General features: G+C 46.4%; 1 protein-coding gene across 1 annotated transcript; it reads left to right on the top strand.

Annotated features, from left to right (window-relative positions):
- Nucleotides 1-1,541: 1,541 nt before the first annotated feature.
- Nucleotides 1,542-4,936, top strand: LOC116360169 (D(1) dopamine receptor-like). Its single transcript, XM_031814979.1, has 3 exons — nucleotides 1,542-1,933; nucleotides 2,223-3,039; nucleotides 3,389-4,936. Exons 1-3 carry the CDS (start codon nucleotides 1,676-1,678, stop codon nucleotides 4,024-4,026), a joined length of 1,713 nt encoding a protein of 570 aa, XP_031670839.1. The 5' UTR covers nucleotides 1,542-1,675; the 3' UTR covers nucleotides 4,027-4,936.
- The last annotated feature ends 15,144 nt before the right edge of the window (nucleotides 4,937-20,080 follow it).

The raw sequence follows: 20,080 nt of genomic DNA, 5'->3' as shown, positions 1-20,080 counted from the left end.
GACCATGCTGTTTAATCAGCTTCGTGATCTCTATCAGGTGGGTGGATTATCTTGGCAAAGGAGAAATGTTCACCAACAGGGATGTATTGACATTTTCTGCATATGGAAAATGTCTGTGATGTTTTACATTTTTTTCATTTCAGCTCATTTAACATGGGACCAAGGCGTAACATGTAGTGTTTATATTGTTGTTCCGAGTGGTGGAGGTTTCAGTGACAGTGGATTCAGCACCATGGACAGTGCCACTTCTCCATGACAGTAGACAGTAGAGCTAGAACAACCACGTCCGACTAGGTGGATTCAGCACCATGGACAGTGCCACTTCTCCATGACAGTAGACAGTAGAGCTAGAACAACCACGTCCGACTAGGTGGATTCAGCACCATGGACAGTGCCACTTCTCCATGACAGTATACAGTAGAGCTAGAACAACCACGTCCGACTAGGTGGATTCAGCACCATGGACAGTGCCACTTCTCCATGACAGTAGACAGTAGAGCTAGAACAACCACGTCCGACTAGGTGGATTCAGCACCATGGACAGTGCCACTTCTCCATGACAGTAGACAGTAGAGCTAGAACAACCACGTCCGACTAGGTGGATTCAGCACCATGGACAGTGCCACTTCTCCATGACAGTAGACAGTAGAGCTAGAACAACCACGTCCGACTAGGCTTATGATTTATTTCTGCACAATAACATCATGCACTCTGGTCTGTGGTTTAAAGGCCTATGGGAAATTACAATAATCCTCATCTTTGAATTTAGAAATAGATAGTGCAGCCTGGTGTCAATCTCTAAATTATGAACAAATGGATTTATTGGATGGTTTGGCCCACAACATTTATGAATGTACAAACATGAAATGTAAATTAGGTTTATATGCTACTAATACGTTGTTATGGATACTTAATATGCAAATAATTTTTTTTAAGAAGAGATGCATAGCACACTATTTGTCTGTCTGTCTGTCTGTCTGTCTGTCTGTCTGTCGTCTGTCTGTCTGTCTGTCTGTCTGTCTGTCTGTCTGTCTGTCTGTCTGTCTGTCTGTCTGTCTGTCTGTCTGTCTGTCTGTCTGTCTGTCTGTCTGTCGTCTGTCTGTCTGTCTTCTGTCTGTCTGTCTGTCTGTCTGTCCTGTCTGTCCTGTCTGTTGGTCTGTCTCTCTCTCTCTCTGTCCTCAATGCGTTCCTGGGTTGTTCTGTAAAAGCGATTATCTCCAGCTGTTGGTGCACGTGGTTTCTAAAAGCAAAAACACCGAAGAGCGCGAAGAGAGAGAGAGAGAGAGACAGAGAGAGAGAGAGGAGAGAGAGCGAGAGAGGAGGAGAGAGAGAGGAGAGAGAGAGAGATAGAGAAAGAGAGCATCACAGATAGTTTCTCATTCAGCTCGAGGAAGAAACAGCCCAGCCGCACATCGCGGTTTGAGTGACACAGATACCGGTTTACAGTTACAGGTTTACAGCACAGACGGAGTGAGAGATTGGAACCGAGAGGGGATAGACAGGGAGGGAGAGATATAATGGAAAGAGAAGAGGAGAAATAAATATTGGATTAATAAAATTAAAATACACCAACAGAGGACTATTTTTTCGCCTCTCAGATGAATGGGAACAGCGGTGTGTTTGATTGACACACTGTTCCCACCGCTGACCGTCTGACGGTGGAAGGGACGAGGCCATGCATAACGCCAGCCACCGCCTGGCAGAGAACCAGAGCGAGCCTCATCTGCCCGAGCCACACGCGGATTTACCCGCCACTCGCGCGCTCGTCGGCTGCGTCCTCTCACTGCTCATCCTCTGGACGTTACTGGGTAACTTCACGGTGTGCGCGGCGGTTCTGCGGTACCGGCACCTGCGCGCCAAAGTCACCAACATCTTCATCGTGTCCCTGGCGCTGTCGGACCTCCTCGTGGCGCTGCTCGTGATGCCGTGGAAGGTACGTCTTATAATCGATGGATTATATTTCATTGATTGAAAATGGATTGATAACAGATACGACTGCCTAGGATACGGATTTCAGTGTCTGGAATTTGTTGTGTCAGTTGTATTATTGTGGATTGACACTAAAAATAAACGTTCTTTCTCTTTCTCTCTCTCTCTTACTCTCCCTCTATCTTTCTCTCTCTCTTTCTTTCTCTGTCTCTCTCCTTTTCTCTGTCTCTCTCTTACTCTCCCTCTCTCTCTCTCTCTCTCTCTCTCTCTTACTCTCTCTCTCTCTCTCCAAGGCGGCGGCAGAGGTGGCGGGGTTCTGGCCCTTCGGTGCGTTCTGTGACACCTGGGTGGCGAGCGACATCATGTGTTCCACGGCGTCCATCTTGAATCTGTGCATGATCAGTGTGGACCGCTACTGGGCGATATCCAGCCCGTTCCGTTACGAGAGGAGAATGAACCGCCGCGTGGCCTTCGTCATGGTCGGCGTGACCTGGACGGTCTCCGTGGTGATATCATTTGTGCCCGTTCAACTCCACTGGCACCGGGCTGCGACTACCGGAAACACTGGGAGCGGTGACGAATTTAACCGGAACGTTACCTGGTTTAACGTCAGTGGGGTGTATCAACTCCGCAGGGCCTCGGAGGAGGTGAACGGCTGGAACTGTGACTCGAGTCTGAGTCGGACCTACGCCATCTCCTCCTCGTTGATCAGTTTCTACATCCCCGTGGCGATCATGGTGGTCACCTACACACGGATCTACCGGATCGCCCAGGTCCAGATACGCAGGATTTCCTCCCTGGAGCGAGCAGCAGAACACGCACAGAACTGCCGCTCGGACCCGCACGTGGATGTGGATGCAGATGGGCACGTGCACGCTTTCCACCATCGTCATCCTCCTCTTCGTTCTAAACACCGTTGCTCCATCTTTCACCAAACGACCCCGAAACATCATCATCATCATCCTGATCTTCCTCCCCAACACCGGGCCCTGAGGTACTCCATTAGGAAGGAAACCAAGGTTCTGAAGACTCTGTCTGTCATTATGGGGGTCTTTGTCTTCTGCTGGTCCCCCTTCTTCATCCTCAACTGTGCCATGCCCTTCTGCCCAGGTAGGACTATGACCTTTCAACTCAAATACGTCAAGGTATTATTAGTTGTGACCTTGAAAGGTCGTTCAGGTCGGCAACGTAATTCCCTGCAATAGTTTTTATCGATGACGTGTTTTCGGAGCCCCTTTGGTCCGAGCACAACAACCTTCCTGAACCTTAACCTTTTAACACTTCAGTTAAAAGAAGTTTACATGACAGTTTTACATTCCTGTCCAGACAATATTTGAACTCTTAGTTAAAGCGCCAGAACACTACACAACTCTTTATGAAATATCACTGATCTGAGAGCAGGACCCCTTAGAAACACGATCCTTGTCTAACTCTCATGCCCATGTTCCCCCACACACAGGTCCAGGTACAGCCTCTAGAACTGTGTCAGACCCCTCCTCCCAATCCTCCCACCTGTACTGTGTCAGTGAAAGCACCTTTGACGTCTTCGTGTGGTTCGGTTGGAGCAACTCTTCCTTAAACCCCGTTATCTACGCCTTCAACACTGAGTTCCGCGAGGCGTTCCTCCGCTTGCTGGGTTGCCGTGGAGACAACGGGTGCTTTGGCGGCTGGACGACGAGCGCCACGCGCGTGGAGAGCGTTGTCTTGGCGAGCAACGACGCCACCGGGAAGGAGAAGAAGAACTCGCTCTTCACAACGGAGATGGGCGTGGCTTACGATACCGCCTGTGGCGCCGGTAGAGGTAGTGTCACATCTGGTGTAATCCGTGACCCGGTTAGAGGGAGGGTGCTACCGACACCGTTAACAGACCGTAGAGGAGCTGTAGAGGAGCCGCTGTGTGACTGTGAGGTGGACCAGGTTAGAGGGAGAGGGGACAGCGGGGCAGGTCTCTCTAGGATGCCACCGGCAACGTTAACGAACCGTAGAGGGACGATAACACAACCAGAGGCGGAGTGCGCCTGTCCCACAGAGGATTGTAAAAGAGACCTAACGGACGGGGGACAACGGACTCAAATGATTCCCTCACAAACTTTCTGATGAACTTTCAAACTGTGCCAAACTGACCGTACCGTTGATGTCTGTAGTCGTTTCATTTCAAATGAATCCACAACCTGTATTGTCTCAGCTGTTAATGGATCACATTTATCCAGGAAATAGCTATGACAGGTTTATCCAAAACATTCATTGGCCAATTTGATGAAAAACCCATTGAGGGTTGATTGAAACAGGGCCATTTTCCACCAATGCTCTAGGCTAAGGTTTCTCCACCTCTCGTTCCTGAACCCACAAAAGCTCTGTAATATATTGTTGATCTGATCTGTTTTTATGGAAGTGGTGCCTCAAGGAGAAAAGGATATTAATAGTAATGATAGTAATGGTAGTAATGATAGTAATGATAGTAATGGTAGTAATGATAGTAATGATAGTAATGATAGTAATGATAGTAATGATAGTAATGGTAAACAACCACATTGAAAAACACTGTTCTAGGCTGCCGTTGCATTAGATCAATATCATTAGGTCATTAGGTCAATATCATTAGGTCAATATGAACTCCTGATTGGTGTAGGTCAATATCATTTGGTCAATATCAACTCCTGATTGGTGTAGGTCAATATCATTTGGTCAATATCAACTCCTGATTGGTGTAGGTCAATATCATTAGGTCAATATCAACTGCTGATTGGTCTAAGTCTGTCGAAGGGGATAGAATGTTAGAAGAGTAGAAAAGATCTTCCCTGAGCTGACCTAGATTTCTATTTCTACTGCCATGTCTCTCAACCGTCATTAACATCATATTTGTTCTGGACCTGTGGGCTTTATTTGTGGGGGAAGTGTGACACCGGCTGCATCTGCAATGGCACCCTCTTCCCTATGTAGTGCACTACTCTTGACCAGGGCCTATAGGGCTTTAGTGCACTACTCTTGACCAGGGCCTATAGGGCTTTAGTGCACTACTTTTGACCAAGGCCTATAGGGCTTTAGTGCACTACTTTTGACCAAGGCCTATAGGGCTTTAGTGCACTACTTTTGACCAAGGCCTATAGGGCTTTAGTGCACTACTTTTGTCCAGGATCCAGTGGCACTCTATTCTCTATATAGTGTCCTTTGGGACACAGCCTCTGTATTTCTCAGATTATCAGGGATTATCTCTCCAGGCCCTGGGGATCTTGTGTGATGCCATGTCACGGTGACGATGATGATGTCCATCCTGGGTATTTCTAAGCATCTATTATACAGTAACAAAGTCTCACAGCCAGATCTCCCTCTCTCTCTCTCTCCACACCTCTCCCTCCTCTCCATCTCTCTCTCACTTATTTTCTTCTCCCCTCCCTCCCTCCCTCCCTCCCTCCCTCCCTCCCTCCCTCCCTCGACCCGTCTCTACTCCACTCCTCTTAAACACGTCCTCTCTACTCTTCTCTCCCTTTCTCTCTCCCTCTCCTCTTATCCCTCTCTCATGCGAGTAAGAAATCACTAATTTGTGAATCACATCCTATCCCTGATTAGGGTTAGTGCGACCTGCCTCATGCATGGTTGGCAGAGAGGGACAAACTGAATCTTCATGAATGACTGGCTTGAATTGTGAGTTTGTCCACACAATTCATTTTCGTAATGAGCCAAAATGTATCGCTTTAAACCCAAAGTTTCAAAGGAAAAACACATCACCAGATTCACAGGGAATACATGACATAGTATGGAGATGCAATACCCCAAGCCGCAGCTTCATACTACTCATCCAACATAGTTGCAAAGGAAACGTGATCTATTTAAAAAACACAGGAACGGCTGCATCTAGTTGTCATAACCTCGTACATTCACACTACTTTAATGCAGGCTACTTCAGTTACACTTTCTCAGAACAGAGGGAGAAAAACACATCACCAGATTCACAGGGAATACATGACCTAGTATGAAGATGCAATACTCCAAGCCGCAGCTTCATACTACTTGTCCAACATAGAGAAACTGATGCTGTATACTGGTTGTTGAGGTGAATTGGCATGGGGTATGAGGGGTCCGTGGTTGGCTTTTGGATTGTCTTACTCATTGATAGGAAGACATTTGGTCGAAATCAGATGTTGTGTACTATATTTACTGAATTATCTGAATCCTATAAATTAAATTACCAATTTGGATCAGATCAATTCAATTAATTTTCTCAAATAGTATTTGAACCCAGGTTGCTTATTGTAACCCGTGAAGGTTGGTTGGAATGGCTTTGCGTGCCGAATTCCTGAATCAAATCTCTCCCATCCATAACCTAACATGCAGAATGTGTGTATATGCTTGCCTCTGACTAAAAGCTAAGCCCAGAGAGAGAGTGTCTGTGTGTCTGTGTTTAAGAGTGAAATAGAGAGAGAGAGAGAGAGAGAGAGAGAGAGAGAGAGAGAGAGAGAGAGAGAAAGAGTGAGAAAAAGAGGGAGGAAGAGAGAGAGAGAGAGAGAGAGAGAGAGAGAAAGAGTGAGAAAAAGAGGGAGGAAGAGTGAGAGAGAGAGAGAGAGAGAGAGAGAGAGAGAGAAATTGAGAGAGAGAGGGAGAAATGGAGAGAGCGAGAGAGGCAGAGAAATGGAGAGACGGAGACAGAGAGCGACATAGATGGTGTGTTAGTTGCGTAACCTCCCTCCTCTCTCTGCCTCCCTACCACCTCTAGGTTCTCTCCCTGGACTGTTAACCTGTCATCATGTGTTTGGTCCCTGATTGGTGGAGAGCTAAGCAGCTGTTAGTGTCTTTCCTCTTCTCTCCTTTTTATTTCTATTTTGTTGTTGTTGTGAATTCACTATGTAGTGCACTACTTTAGACCAGGACCCTATGGCACCCTGTTCCCTATTTAGTGCACTACTTTAGACCAGGACCCTATGGCACCCTGTTCCCTATTTAGTGCACTACTTTAGACCAGGACCCTATTCCCTATGTAGTGCACTACTTTAGACCAGGACCCTATGGCACCCTGTTCCCTATTTAGTGCACTACTTTAGACCAGGACCCTATGGCACCCTGTTCCCTATTTAGTGCACTACTTTAGACCAGGACCCTATGGCACACTATTCCCTATTTAGTGCACTACTTTAGATCAGAGCCCTATGGCACACTATTCCCTATTTAGTGCACTACTTTAGATCAGAGCCCTATTCCCTATATAGTGCACTACTTTAGACCAGGACCCTATGGCACACTATTCCCTATATAGTGCACTACTTTAGACCAGGACCCTATGGCACACTATTCCCTATATAGTGCACTACTTTAGATCAGGACCCTGTTCCCTATATAGTGCACTACTTTAGACCAGGACCCTATGGCACCCTATTCACTATATAGTGCACTACTTTTGACCAGGGTCATTTGGGACATACTGAGTCATACTGATGTAGGATCGTAATTTGATCACCCTGTTGCAGGAAACTTTAAATGTGTAGTGCATTTTAGGTTAAAAAGGCTTCTGAAGTTTGCAATTTCCACATTGAAATTTCAAACTTGATTTTTTCCATCCAAAATGTCCATTAATTGTAATCCACATTTCCTGTTGCTGCAGGATTAATTTTCTGCTGTAGCAAACTGGCTCAAATGTAGATCCTACATCTGTATGAAACAAGGTCAATGTGATGTACTGTGAACAGGACAGGAAAGGTCTTTGGGGAGAGGGAGAGGGAGAGGGAGAGGGAGAGGGAGAGGGAGAGGGAGAGGGAGAGGGAGAGGGAGAGGGAGAGGGAGAGGGAGAGGGAGAGGGAGAGGGAGAGGGAGAGGGAGAGGGAGAGGGAGAGGGAGATGTGGGAGAGATGGATGGAGAGAGAAACAAAAACAGAGATAGAGGGACAGGCAGACAATGATAGAAAGGGACACAAAGAGAGACAGAAAGAGAGACAGAAAGAGAGACAGAAAGAGAGACACAAAGAGAGACAGAAAGAGAGACAGAAAGAGAGACAGAAAGAGAGACACAAAGAGAGACAGAAAGAGAGACAGAAAGAGAGACAGAAAGAGAGACAGAAAGAGCGAGAGAAAGAGAGACAGAAAGAGAGACACAAAGAGAGACAGAAAGAGAGACAGAAAGAGCGAGAGAAAGAGAGACAGAAAGAGCGAGAGAAAGAGAGACAGAAAGAGAGACAGAAAGAGCGAGAGAAAGAGAGACAGAAAGAGAGACAGAAAGAGAGACAGAAAGAGAGACAGAAAGAGCGAGAGAAAGCGCACATGGGAGTGTTTGACCTTCTAAGCCATGCTCCTGAGCCACAACACACTGGTACATCCTGGCACACCACTCTTCTGTAATGCATTCAATCAACACACCTCCAGGGTCTCAATAAAAATTCAACACAGCTCCAGGGTCTCAATAAAACATGCAGTAACACAACAGCCAATGACTGTCCCCTTTCTTCTCCTTCCCATTATTGTCTCATCTAGTTACAGTGTTCTAGAATGGTGTTTGTGTCCAACATTCTGTAATAGAAGGCCAAGACCAAACGCCAAGGCCCACACACACATCTGACACAACTACAGTTAAAAGACCAACATATTTATTTGAAGGAAATGTTATTTTTTTTATTGTGTATTATTATAATATATATATATATATCTTTTACAAATGTTTAAATATGTAAAGCTTTTGGCTGTAGTCCGTGTCAAATCCCTAATGCGCCGACTGTCCGATCTACACATAATGTTGATTAGTTCACTGGCATAACTCAGTTTTACTGGATCGCCTCTGTGGTGCCAGAGCTTTGCTTTAGGTCATGGATCAATGTTTATTGGTAGGCCTATTTGGTGGTACTTTTCTCATGTTAAGCCCAATATTTCACCACGCGGCAGGAATACACGGTGTCGTAATAATGCCGTCTTTAGAATGCTGGCTGCTGGCAATAATGCATTTACTTGTTCAGTGATTAAAGTTGAAAATTCAAACATTGCATATTGTAAAATAAATGTTCGATGCAACAGCATACTAATCAGCAACCAACTGATTTATTTTAGAGTTCGCAACAGTCCTGTACGGGCTAAGAGCTGATAGCAGCGTTACCTGCGCAGTCCTCGCGCCCTCTCCCAGCTTGGATAGAAAGTTTGTGCGTAAAACCAATCTATTCATGCCATATTATACAGTCAGCCCCCTCTCAAAACACTAGCTCACTAGGTTTTATTTCATTATGCAGTGTACTATCTATAGCTATATATCGTATTTAGCTGCTATTTATAGACGTTTTTTTATTAAAATGACATATCAAATAGCCTAACAACGAGGATGAATTCAGCCACTATTTATTGTTGAGCGGTTTTGTCTGGTGAATAGCCTACACAAATGAGGGACTCCCCTGAGGGACTCCCCTGAGGGACTCCCCTTGTGCTGGCTTGCCATTTGACAAATACAAATAATGTCGCTCTTTTGTCCATAATAATGTAATTGTAAGTAGCCTACCCGTATCAGGTCGTCATGTGACTGTTTAAGGGTCGTTCTACCAATTCAGGCCACCATGTGACTGTTTAAGGGTTGTTCCACTAATTCAGGCCATCATGTAGCTGTTTAAGGGTCGTTCCACCAATTCAGGCCATCATGCAGCTGTTTAAGGGTCGTTCCACCTATTCAGGCCTTCATGAAACTGTTTAAGGGTCGTTATACCAATTCAGGCCTTCATGCAGCTGTTTAAGGGTCGTTCTACCAATTCAGGCCTTCATGCAGCTGTTTAAGGGTCGTTCTACCAATTCAGGCCATCATGTTGCTGTTTAAGGGTCGTTCTACCAATTCAGGCCTTCATGTAGCTGTTTAAGGGTCGTTCCACCAATTCAGGCCTTCATGAAGCTGTTTAAGGGTCGTTCTACCAATTCAGGTCTTCATGAAGCTGTTTAAGGGTCGTTCTACCAATTCAGGCCATCACGTGGCTGTTTAAGGGTCGTTCCACCAATTCAGGCCATCATGCAGCTGTTTAAGGGTCGTTCTACCAATTCAGGCCTTCATGCAGCTGTTTAAGGGTCGTTCCACCAATTCAGGCCATCATGAAGCTGTTTAAGGGTCGTTCTACCAATTCAGGCCATCACGTGGCTGTTTAAGGGTCGTTCCACCAATTCAGGCCTTCATGCAGCTGTTTAAGGGTCGTTCCACCAATTCAGGCCTTCATGCAGCTGTTTAAGGGTCGTTCTACCAATTCAGGCCATCACGTGGCTGTTTAAGGGTCGTTCCACCAATTCAGGCCATCATGCAGCTGTTTAAGGGTCGTTCTACCAATTCAGGCCTTCATGCAGATGTTTAAGGGTCGTTCCACCAATTCAGGCCATCATGCAGCTGTTTAAGGGTCGTTCCACCAATTCAGGCCATCATGAAGCTGTTTAAGGGTCGTTCCACCAATTCAGGCCACCATGTGGCTGTTTAAGGGTCGTTCTACCAATTCAGGTCTTCATGCAGCTGTTTAAGGGTCGTTCTACCAATTCAGGCCTTCATGCAGCTGTTTAAGGGTCGTTCCACCAATTCAGGCCTTCATGCAGCTGTTTAAGGGTCGTTCTACCAATTCAGGCCATCACGTGGCTGTTTAAGGGTCGTTCCACCAATTCAGGCCATCATGCAGCTGTTTAAGGGTCGTTCTACCAATTCAGGCCTTCATGCAGCTGTTTAAGGGTCGTTCCACCAATTCAGGCCATCATGCAGCTGTTTAAGGGTCGTTCCACCAATTCAGGCCATCATGAAGCTGTTTAAGGGTCGTTCTACCAATTCAGGTCTTCATGCAGCTGTTTAAGGGTCGTTCTACCAATTCAGGCCATCATGAAGCTGTTTAAGGGTCGTTCTACCAATTCAGGTCTTCATGCAGCTGTTTAAGGGTCGTTCTACCAATTCAGGCCATCATGAAGCTGTTTAAGGGTCGTTCTACCAATTCAGGTCTTCATGCAGCTGTTTAAGGGTCGTTCCACCAATTCATGTTTTATGTATTTTTAAAGTTTATTTCTCTAAAGACTTCTAAAGACACAGGTCTCATGCAAATGAGAAGGTCTCAGTCAACTTACCTGGTAAAATAACGGATTAATAAATAGAAGACATAGCACCCTATTTGCCTGGTCAAAAGTAGTGCACGACAGCCCTATTGGCCTGGTCAAAAGTAGTGCACGACAGCCCAATAGGCCCTGGTCAAAAGTAGTGCATGACAGCCCTATTGGCCTGGTCAAAAGTAGTGCATGACAGCCCTATTGGCCTGGTCAAAAGTAGTGCACGACAGCCCAATAGGCCCTGGTCAAAAGTAGTGCACGACAGCCCTATTGGCCCTGACCAAAAGTAGTGCACAACAGCCCTATTGGCCCTGACCAAAAGTAGTGCACAACAGCCCTATTGGCCCTGACCAAAAGTAGTGCACGACACCCCAATAGGCTACATAGGGAATAGGGTGCCATTTCAGGAGCAGACGGTGTCTGCCTAATGACTGTCCTTATTTCATATCCTTCATTCCCTTCGGTTCTAGTTCCATTACTGCTTAGGGAAGCTTTTAACTGGAGCACACCTCCACTCATTTCCTGCCACTTGGGTGTGCGACGGCCAAATGTGCCCTGAAGGGCAGCAGGTGCTGCAGATAATGGTTCCTGTGGGAACTGTTAATTGGTTTTAAATGTCTGGGGTGTGTGTCAGGGTTAAATTGAGAAGTAAGTACACATGTGAGAGAGGAGGGAGGGTTTGTCAACTGAGAGAGAGAGGGAGAGAGAGAGAGAGAGAGAGAGAGAGAGAGAGAGAGGTGTACAATATTTATCATGATGAACTGTGGAAAGTTAATGTAAATACACGTTTAAGATATACAATATCCTTGAGTGTCTGTATGTGTGAGAATTCAGGTAGTTTAAGACTAGCCTGGAGAAATCCCGTCTGTTTGTGCTAACTTTCCACTCCTTGTCACATTCAATGAGTAGAATATTAGCACAAACAGACTAGATTTCTCCAGGCTAGCCTGAGACTTGTCAGGTCAATCCAATGGTAGACTTCCTCCCCAACTAGACGTCCAATGTGCAGGCATTGCATTGCATCAATCAATGGGTTCTTTCCACGTCATCAATCGTGCAGTCGGGTATCCGATTGCTCTGTTATATGATGTGGTTAGTGGATATGTCACATGTCTATCCAGGCCATTGTGAGATCTGGCTTCTGGGCAGGAACTCCACCATTATGGTGTCCACTCATCATCAGGCTTAATGACTTTCATCTGGTCAGTTCGTTCAGTTCTGTCCAATGAAATAGGCGATGTAATATTGATCCAGGTTAAGGAGAGTAGACAAGCAGAGACCGAGGTGATGTAATATTGATCCAGGTTAAGGAGAGTAGACAAGCAGAGACCGAGGGGATGTAATATTGATTTTAATTTATAGGATTCAGATAATATTCAGTAAATATAGTACGCAACATCTGATTTGGACCAAACGTCTTCCTATCAATGAGTAAGACAATCCAAAAGCCAACCACGGACCCCTCATACCCCATGCCAATTCACCTCAACATCCAGTATTCAGCATCAGTTCTCTATGTTGGACAAGTAGTATGAAGCTGCGGCTTGGAGTATTGCATCTTCATACTAGGTCATGTATTCCCTGTGAATCTGGTGCTGTGTTTTTCTCCCTCTGTTCTGAGAAAGTGTAACTGAAGTAGCCTGCATTAAAGTAGTGTGAATGTACGAGGTTATGACAACTAGATGCAGCCGTTCCTGTGTTTTTTAAATAGATCACGTTTCCTTTGCAACTATGTTGGACGAGTAGTATGAAGCTGCGGCTTGGAGTATTGCATCTCCATACTATGTCATGTATTCCCTGTGAATCTGGTGCTGTGTTTTTCCTTTGCAACTTTGGGTTTAAAGCAATACATTTTGGCTCATTACGAAAATGAATTGTGTGGACAAACTCACAATTCAAGCCAGTCATTCGTGAAGATTCAGTTTGTCCCTCTCTGCCAACCATGCATGAGGCAGGTCACACTAACCCTAATCAGGGATAGGATGTGATTGACAAATTTGTGATTTCTTACTCGCATGAGAGAGGGATAAGAGGAGAGGGAGAGAGAAAGGGAGAGAAGAGTAGAGAGGACGTGTTTAAGAGGAGTGGAGTAGAGATGGGACAAGGGAGGGAGGGAGGGAGGGAGGGAGGGAGGGAGGGAGGGAGGGAGGGAGGGAGGGAGGGAGGGAGGGAGGGAGGGAGGGAGGGAGGGAGGGGAAAATAAGTGAGATTCCGACGAGCCCGACGTGAAGGACATACTGCTTTCCCGGGAACAGAAAAAGAAGGTGATTGAGTAAACCTCCTCTGCCTTTCGTTCTGCTAGCTAACGTGCAATCATAGGAAAATAAAATTGATGACCGAAGAGGAAGATTAAACTACCAACAGGACATTAAAAACGGTCTTGTCTCATGTTTCACAGAGTCGTGGCTGAATGACGACATTATCAACATACAGCTGGCTGGTTATACGCTGTATCGGCAGGACAGAACAGCGGCGTCTGGTAAGGCAAAGGGCGGCAACAATAGCTGGTGCACGACGTCTAAGGAAGTCTCAATGTTTAGCCTGAGGTAGAGTATCTCATGTTAAGCTGTAGACCACACTATCTACCTAGAGAGTTTTCGTCTGTATTTTCTTTGTAGCTGTTTACATACCACCACAGACCCATGCTGGCACTAAGACCGCAATCAATGAGTTGTATTCTGTCATAAGCAAACAAGAAAACGCTCATCCAGAGGCAGCGCTCCTAGTGGCCGGGGACATTAATGCAGGGAAACTTAAATCAGTTTTACCAAATTTCTATCAGCATGTTAAATGTGGAACCAGAAGGGAAAAGCTCTAGACCACCTGTCCTCTACACACAGAGACACGTACAAAACTCTAGACCACCTGTCCTCCACACACAGAGACACGTACAAAACTCTAGACCACCTGTCCTCTACACACAGGCTCTCCCTCGCCCTCCATTTGGAAAATCTGACCGTAACTCTATCCTCCTGATTCTTGCTTATAAGCAACAATTAAAGCAGGAAGCACCAGTGACCCGACTGTTTTTCTAGCATATTCCGGGATTCTACCAATGCCATTGAGGAGTACACCACATCAGTCACTGGCTTCATCAATAATTACATCGATGACGTCGTCTCCACAGTGACCGTATGTACATACCCCAAACAGAAGCCATGGATTACAGACAACATCCTCACTGAGCTAAAGGCTAGAGCTGCCGCTTTCAAGGAGCGGGATTCTAACCCGGAAGCTTACAAGAATTCCCGCTATGCCCTCCGACGAACCATCAAACAGGCAAAGCGTCAATACAGGACTACGGTCAAATCGTACTACACCGGCTCTGACGCTCGTTGCATGTGGCAGGGCTTGCAGACCATTACAGACTACAAAGGGAAGCACAGCCGAGAGCTGCCCAGTGACACTAGCCTACCAGACGAGCTGAACTACTTCTATGCTCGCATCGAGGCAAAACAGGGGAACCCAAGAGCAGATTCTGACGAGGAGACTGGGATGAAGTAACCAAGGTATTTATAGAAACACAGGGGGGAGATGGAGACTGGGATGAAGTAACCAAGGTAATTATAGAAACACAGGGGGAGATGGAGACTGGGATGAAGTAACCAAGGTATTTATTTACACAGGGGGAAGATGAGACTGGGATGAAGTAACCAAGGTATTTATAGAAACACAGGGGAAGATGAAGACTGGGATGAAGTAACCAAGGTAATTATAGAAACACAGGGGGAGATGGAGACTGGGATGAAGTAACCAAGGTATTTATAGAAACACAGGGGAAGATGAAGACTGGGATGAAGTAACCAAGATATTTAACACAGGGGGAGATGGAGACTGGGATGAAGTAACCAAGGTATTTATTTACACCGGGGGAGATGGAGACTGGGATGAAGTAACCAAGGTATTTATTTAAACAGGGGGAGATGGAGACTGGGATGAAGTAACCAAGGTATTTAACACAGGGGGGAGATGGAGACTGGGATGAAGTAACCAAGGTATTTATAGAAACACAGGGGAAGATGAAGACTGGGATGAAGTAACCAAGGTATTTATAGAAACACAGGGGGAGATGGAGACTGGGATGAAGTAACCAAGGTATTTATTAACACAGGGGGGAGGTGGAGACTGGGATGAAGTAACCAAGGTATTTATAGAAACACAGGGGGAAGATGAGACTGGGATGAAGTAACCAAGGTATTTAAAGAAACACAGGGGGAGATGGAGACTGGGATGAAGTAACCAAGGTATTTATTAACACAGGGGGAAGATGGGACTGGGATGAAGTAACCAAGGTATTTATAGAAACACAGGGGGAAGATGAGACTGGGATGAAGTAACCAAGGTATTTATAGAAACACAGGGGAAGATGGAGACTGGGATGAAGTAACCAAGGTATTTAACACAGGGGGAAGATGGAGACTGGGATGAAGTAACCAAGGTATTTAACACAGGGGCAGATGGAGACTGGGAAGAAGTAACCAAGGCATTTATTAACACAGGGGGAGATGGAGACTGGGATGAAGTAACCAAGGTATTTATAGAAACACAGGGGGAGATGGAGACTGGGATGAAGTAACCAAGGTATTTATTAACACAGGGGGAGATGGAGACTGGGATGAAGTAACCAAGGTATTTATAGAAACACAGGGGGAAGATGAGACTGGGATGAAGTAACCAAGATATTTATAGAAACACAGGGGGAAGATGAGAATGGGATGAAGTAACCAAGGTATTTATTAACATAGGGGGAGATGGAGACTGGGATGAAGTAACCAAGGTATTTATAGAAACACAGGGGAAGATGGAGACTGGGATGAAGTAACCAAGGTATTTAACACAGGGGGAAGATGGAGACTGGGATGAAGTAACCAAGGTATTTAACACAGGGGGAAGATGGAGACTGGGATGAAGTAACCAAGGTATTTAACACAGGGGCAGATGGAGACTGGGAAGAAGTAACCAAGGTATTTATTAACACAGGGGGAGATGGAGACTGGGATGAAGTAACCAAGGTATTTATTAACACATGGGGAGATGGAGACTGGGTTGAAGTAACCAAGGTATTTATAGAAACACAGGGGGAAGATGAGACTGGGATGAAGTAACCAAGGTATTTATAGAAACACAGGGGGAAGATGAGACTGGGATGAAGTAACCAAGGTATTTATTAACACAGGGGGAGATGGAGACTGGGATGAAGTAACCAAGGTATTTATAGAAACACAGGGGAAGATGGAGACTGGGATGAAGTAACCAAGGTATTTAACACAGGGGGAAGATGGAGACTGGGATGAAGTAACCAAGGTATTTAACACAGGGGGAGATGGAGACTGGGATGAAGTAACCAAGGTATTTATTAACACGGGGGAAGATGGAGACTGGGATGAAGTAACCAAGGTATTTATAGAAACACAGGGGGAGATGGAGACTGGGATGAAGTAACCAAGGTATTTATAGAAACACAGGGGGAAGATGAGACTGGGATGAAGTAACCAAGGTATTTATTAACACAGGGGGAGATGGAGACAGGGATGAAGTAACCAAGGTATTTATAGAAACACAGGGGAAGATGGAGACTGGGATGAAGTAACCAAGGTATTTAACACAGGGGGAAGATGGATACTGGGATGAAGTAACCAAGGTATTTAACACAGGGGGAAGAAGGAGACTGGGATGAAGTAACCAAGGTATTTAACACAGGGGGAGATGGAGACTGGGATGAAGTAACCAAGGTATTTATTAACACAGGGGGGAGATGGAGACCGGGATGAAGTAACCAAGGTATTTATAGAAACACAGGGGGAGATGGAGACTGGGATGAAGTAACCAAGGTATTTATTTACACAGGGGGGAGATGGAGACTGGGATGAAGTAACCAAGGTATTTATAGAAACACAGGGGGAGATGGAGACTGGGATGAAGTAACCAAGGTATTTATTAACACAGGGGGAGATGGAGACTGGGATGAAGTAACCAAGGTATTTATTTACACAGGGGGAGATGGAGACTGGGATGACGTAACCAAGGTATTTAACACAGGGGGAAGATGGAGACTGGGATGAAGTAACCAAGGTATTTAACACAGGGGGAAGATGGAGACTGGGATGAAGTAACCTAGGTATTTAACACAGGAGGGAGATGGAGACTGGGATGAAGTAACCAAGGTATTTATATAAACGCAGGGTGAAGATGGAGTGCAGTTCAGGGGAAGCTCGGGTGGGTTGCAAGAAACCAGGTGCTGAGGCTGGAGTGAGAGGGGTTGGGACAGGGTAAGTAGGTGCTGAGACTGGAGTGAGAGGGGTTGAGACAGGGTAAGCAGGTGCTGAGACTAGAGTGAGAGGGGTTGAGACAGGGTAACCAGGTGCTGAGACTAGAGTCAGAGGGGTTGAGACAGGGTAACCAGGTGCTGAGACTAGAGTGAGAGGGGTTGAGACAGGGTAACCAGGTGCTGAGACTAGAGTGAGAGGGGTTGAGACAGGGTAACCAGGTGCTGAGACTAGAGTGAGAGGGCTTGAGACAGGGTAACCAGGTGCTGAGACTAGAGTGAGAGGGGTTGAGACAGGGTAACCAGGTGCTGAGACTAGAGTGAGAGGGGTTGAGACAGGGTAACCAGGTGCTGAGACTAGAGTGAGAGGGGTTGAGACAGGGTAACCAGGTGCTGAGACTAGAGTGAGAGGGGTTGGGACAGGGTAAGTAGGTGCTGAGACTGGAGTGAGAGGGGTTGAGACAGGGTAAGCAGGTGCTGAGACTAGAGTGAGAGGGGTTGAGACAGGGTAACCAGGTGCTGAGACTAGAGTGAGAGGGGTTGAGACAGGATAACCAGGTGCTGAGACTAGAGTGAGAGGGGTTGAGACAGGGTAACCAGGTGCTGAGACTAGAGTGAGAGGGGTTGAGACAGGGTAACCAGGTGCTGAGACTAGAGTGAGAGGGGTTGAGACAGGGTAACCAGGTGCTGAGACTAGAGTGAGAGGGGTTGAGACAGGGTAACCAGGTGCTGAGACTAGAGTGAGAGGGGTTGAGACAGGGTAACCAGGTGCTGAGACTGGAGTGAGAGGGGTTGGGACAGGGTAACCAGGTGCTGAGACTAGAGTGAGAGGGGTTGGGACAGGGTAAGTAGGAGCTGAGACTGGAGTGAGAGGGGTTGGGACAGGGTAACCAGGTCTGGAGTGGAATCCAAAGGATTAGTAGAGTGGGGAATCCAGGATAGAGTAGCAGGATGACGAGACGAGTGTGTGTGTGCACTGGGGGAGTGTGGCAGATCAAGGAGAAACAGGATGAGCAGTAGAGGGCGTGGCAAGAGCAGATGTAACACAAATAACACTGAAACATGCATGAGGGCACCAGCTGTTCCGGACGACTGTGTGATCACGCTCTCCGCAGCCAATGTGAGTAAGACCATTAAACAGGTCAACATTCACAAGGCCACAGGGCCAGATGGATTACTAGGACGTGTACTACAAGCATGCACTGACCAACTGGCAAGTGTCTTCACTGACATTTTCAACCACTCCCTGTCCGAGTATGTCATACCAACATATTTTTAAGCAGACCACCATAGTTCCTGTGCACAAGAACACTAAGGTAACCTGCCTAAATGACTACCGACCCGTAGCACTTCACGTCTGTAGCCATGAAGTGATTTGAAAGGCTGGTCATGGCTCACATCAACACCATTATCCCAGAAACCCTAGACCCACTCCAATTTGCATACCGCACTAACAGATCCACAGATGATGCAATCTCTATTGCACTCCACACTGTCCTTTCCATCTGGACAAAAGGAACACAGCTTTCAACACCGTAGTGCCCTCAAAGCTCATCAATAAGCTAAGGACCCTGGGACTAAACACCTCCCTCTGCAACTGGGTCCTGGACTTCCTCACGGCCACCCCCAGGTGGTATAGGTAACAACACATCCCCCACACTGATCCTCAACACAGGGGCCCCTCAGGGGTGCATGCTCAGTCCACTCCTGTACTCCCTGTTCACCCACGACTGCGTGGCCAGGCACGACTCCAACACCATCCTTAAGTTTGCTGATGACACAACAGTGGTAGGCCTGATCACTGACAACAACGAGACAGCCTATAAGGAGGATGCCAGAGACCTGGCCGTGTGGTGCCAGGACAACAACCTCTCCCTCAACATGATCAAGACAAAGGAGACACTGTGGACTACAGGAAAAGGAGAACCGAGGAGGACCCATTCTCATCGACGGGGCTGTAGAGGAGCAGGTTAAGAGCTACAACTTCTTTGATCTCCACATCACCAACAAACTATCATGGTCTAATCACACAAGACAGTCGTGAAGAGGGCACGACAAAACCTTTTCCCCCTCAGGAGACTGAAAAGATTTGACATGGGTCCTAAGAATCTCAAAAGCTTCTACAGCTGCACCACCGAGAGCGTTGGTTGCATCACCGCCTGGTATGGCAACTGCTCGGCCTCCGAACAGAAGGCACTACAGAAGGTAGTGTGTACAGCCCAGTACATCACTGGGGACAAGCTCCCTGCATCCAGGACCTCTATACCAGGTGGTGGTGTAAACCGCCCAGTACATCACTGGGGCCCAGCTCCCTGCAATCCAGGACCTCTATACCAGGCTGTGTTAGAAGAAGGCCCTGAAAATTGTAAAAGACCCCCAGACTCCCTAATCATAGACTGTTCTCTCTGTTTCCACACAGCAAGCGGTACCGGAGCGCCAAGTCTAGGTCCAAGAAGGTCCAAGAGGCTTCTAAACATTATCTACCCCCAAGCCATAAGACTCCTGAACATCTAATCAAACCCTCTGATTACATCTGTGTTGTTGTAGTTGATAACCCTCTGATTACATCTGTGATGTTGTAGTTGATAACCCTCTGATTACATCTGTGATGTTGTAGTTGATAACCCTCTGATTACATCTGTGATGTTGTAGTTGATAACCCTCTGATTACATCTGTGTTGTTGTAGTTGATAACCCTCTGATTACATCTGTGATGTTGTAGTTGATAACCCTCTGATTACATCTGTGATGTTGTAGTTGATAACCCTCTGATTACATCTGTGATGTTGTAGTTGATAACCCTCTGATTACATCTGTGATGTTGTAGTTGATAACCCTCTGATTACATCTGTGATGTTGTAGTTGATAACC

Source organism: Oncorhynchus kisutch, unplaced genomic scaffold, assembly GCF_002021735.2.
Source record: "Oncorhynchus kisutch isolate 150728-3 unplaced genomic scaffold, Okis_V2 Okis07a-Okis12b_hom, whole genome shotgun sequence".
In the NCBI taxonomy this organism is placed as follows: domain Eukaryota; kingdom Metazoa; phylum Chordata; class Actinopteri; order Salmoniformes; family Salmonidae; genus Oncorhynchus; species Oncorhynchus kisutch.
Note: the sequence above shows the minus strand (reverse complement) of the source record. Positions and strands in the feature narration are given on the sequence as shown.

Excerpts from the sequence above, each read along its gene's own strand:
- LOC116360169 (XM_031814979.1), top strand. The coding sequence starts at position 1,676 with ATGCATAACGCCAGCCACCGCCTGGCAGAGAACCAGAGCGAGCCTCAT. Across the intron at positions 1,934-2,222 it reads TGCTCGTGATGCCGTGGAAG|GCGGCGGCAGAGGTGGCGGG; the intron begins GTACGTCTTATA and ends TCTCTCTCCAAG. Across the intron at positions 3,040-3,388 it reads TGCCATGCCCTTCTGCCCAG|GTCCAGGTACAGCCTCTAGA; the intron begins GTAGGACTATGA and ends CCCCACACACAG.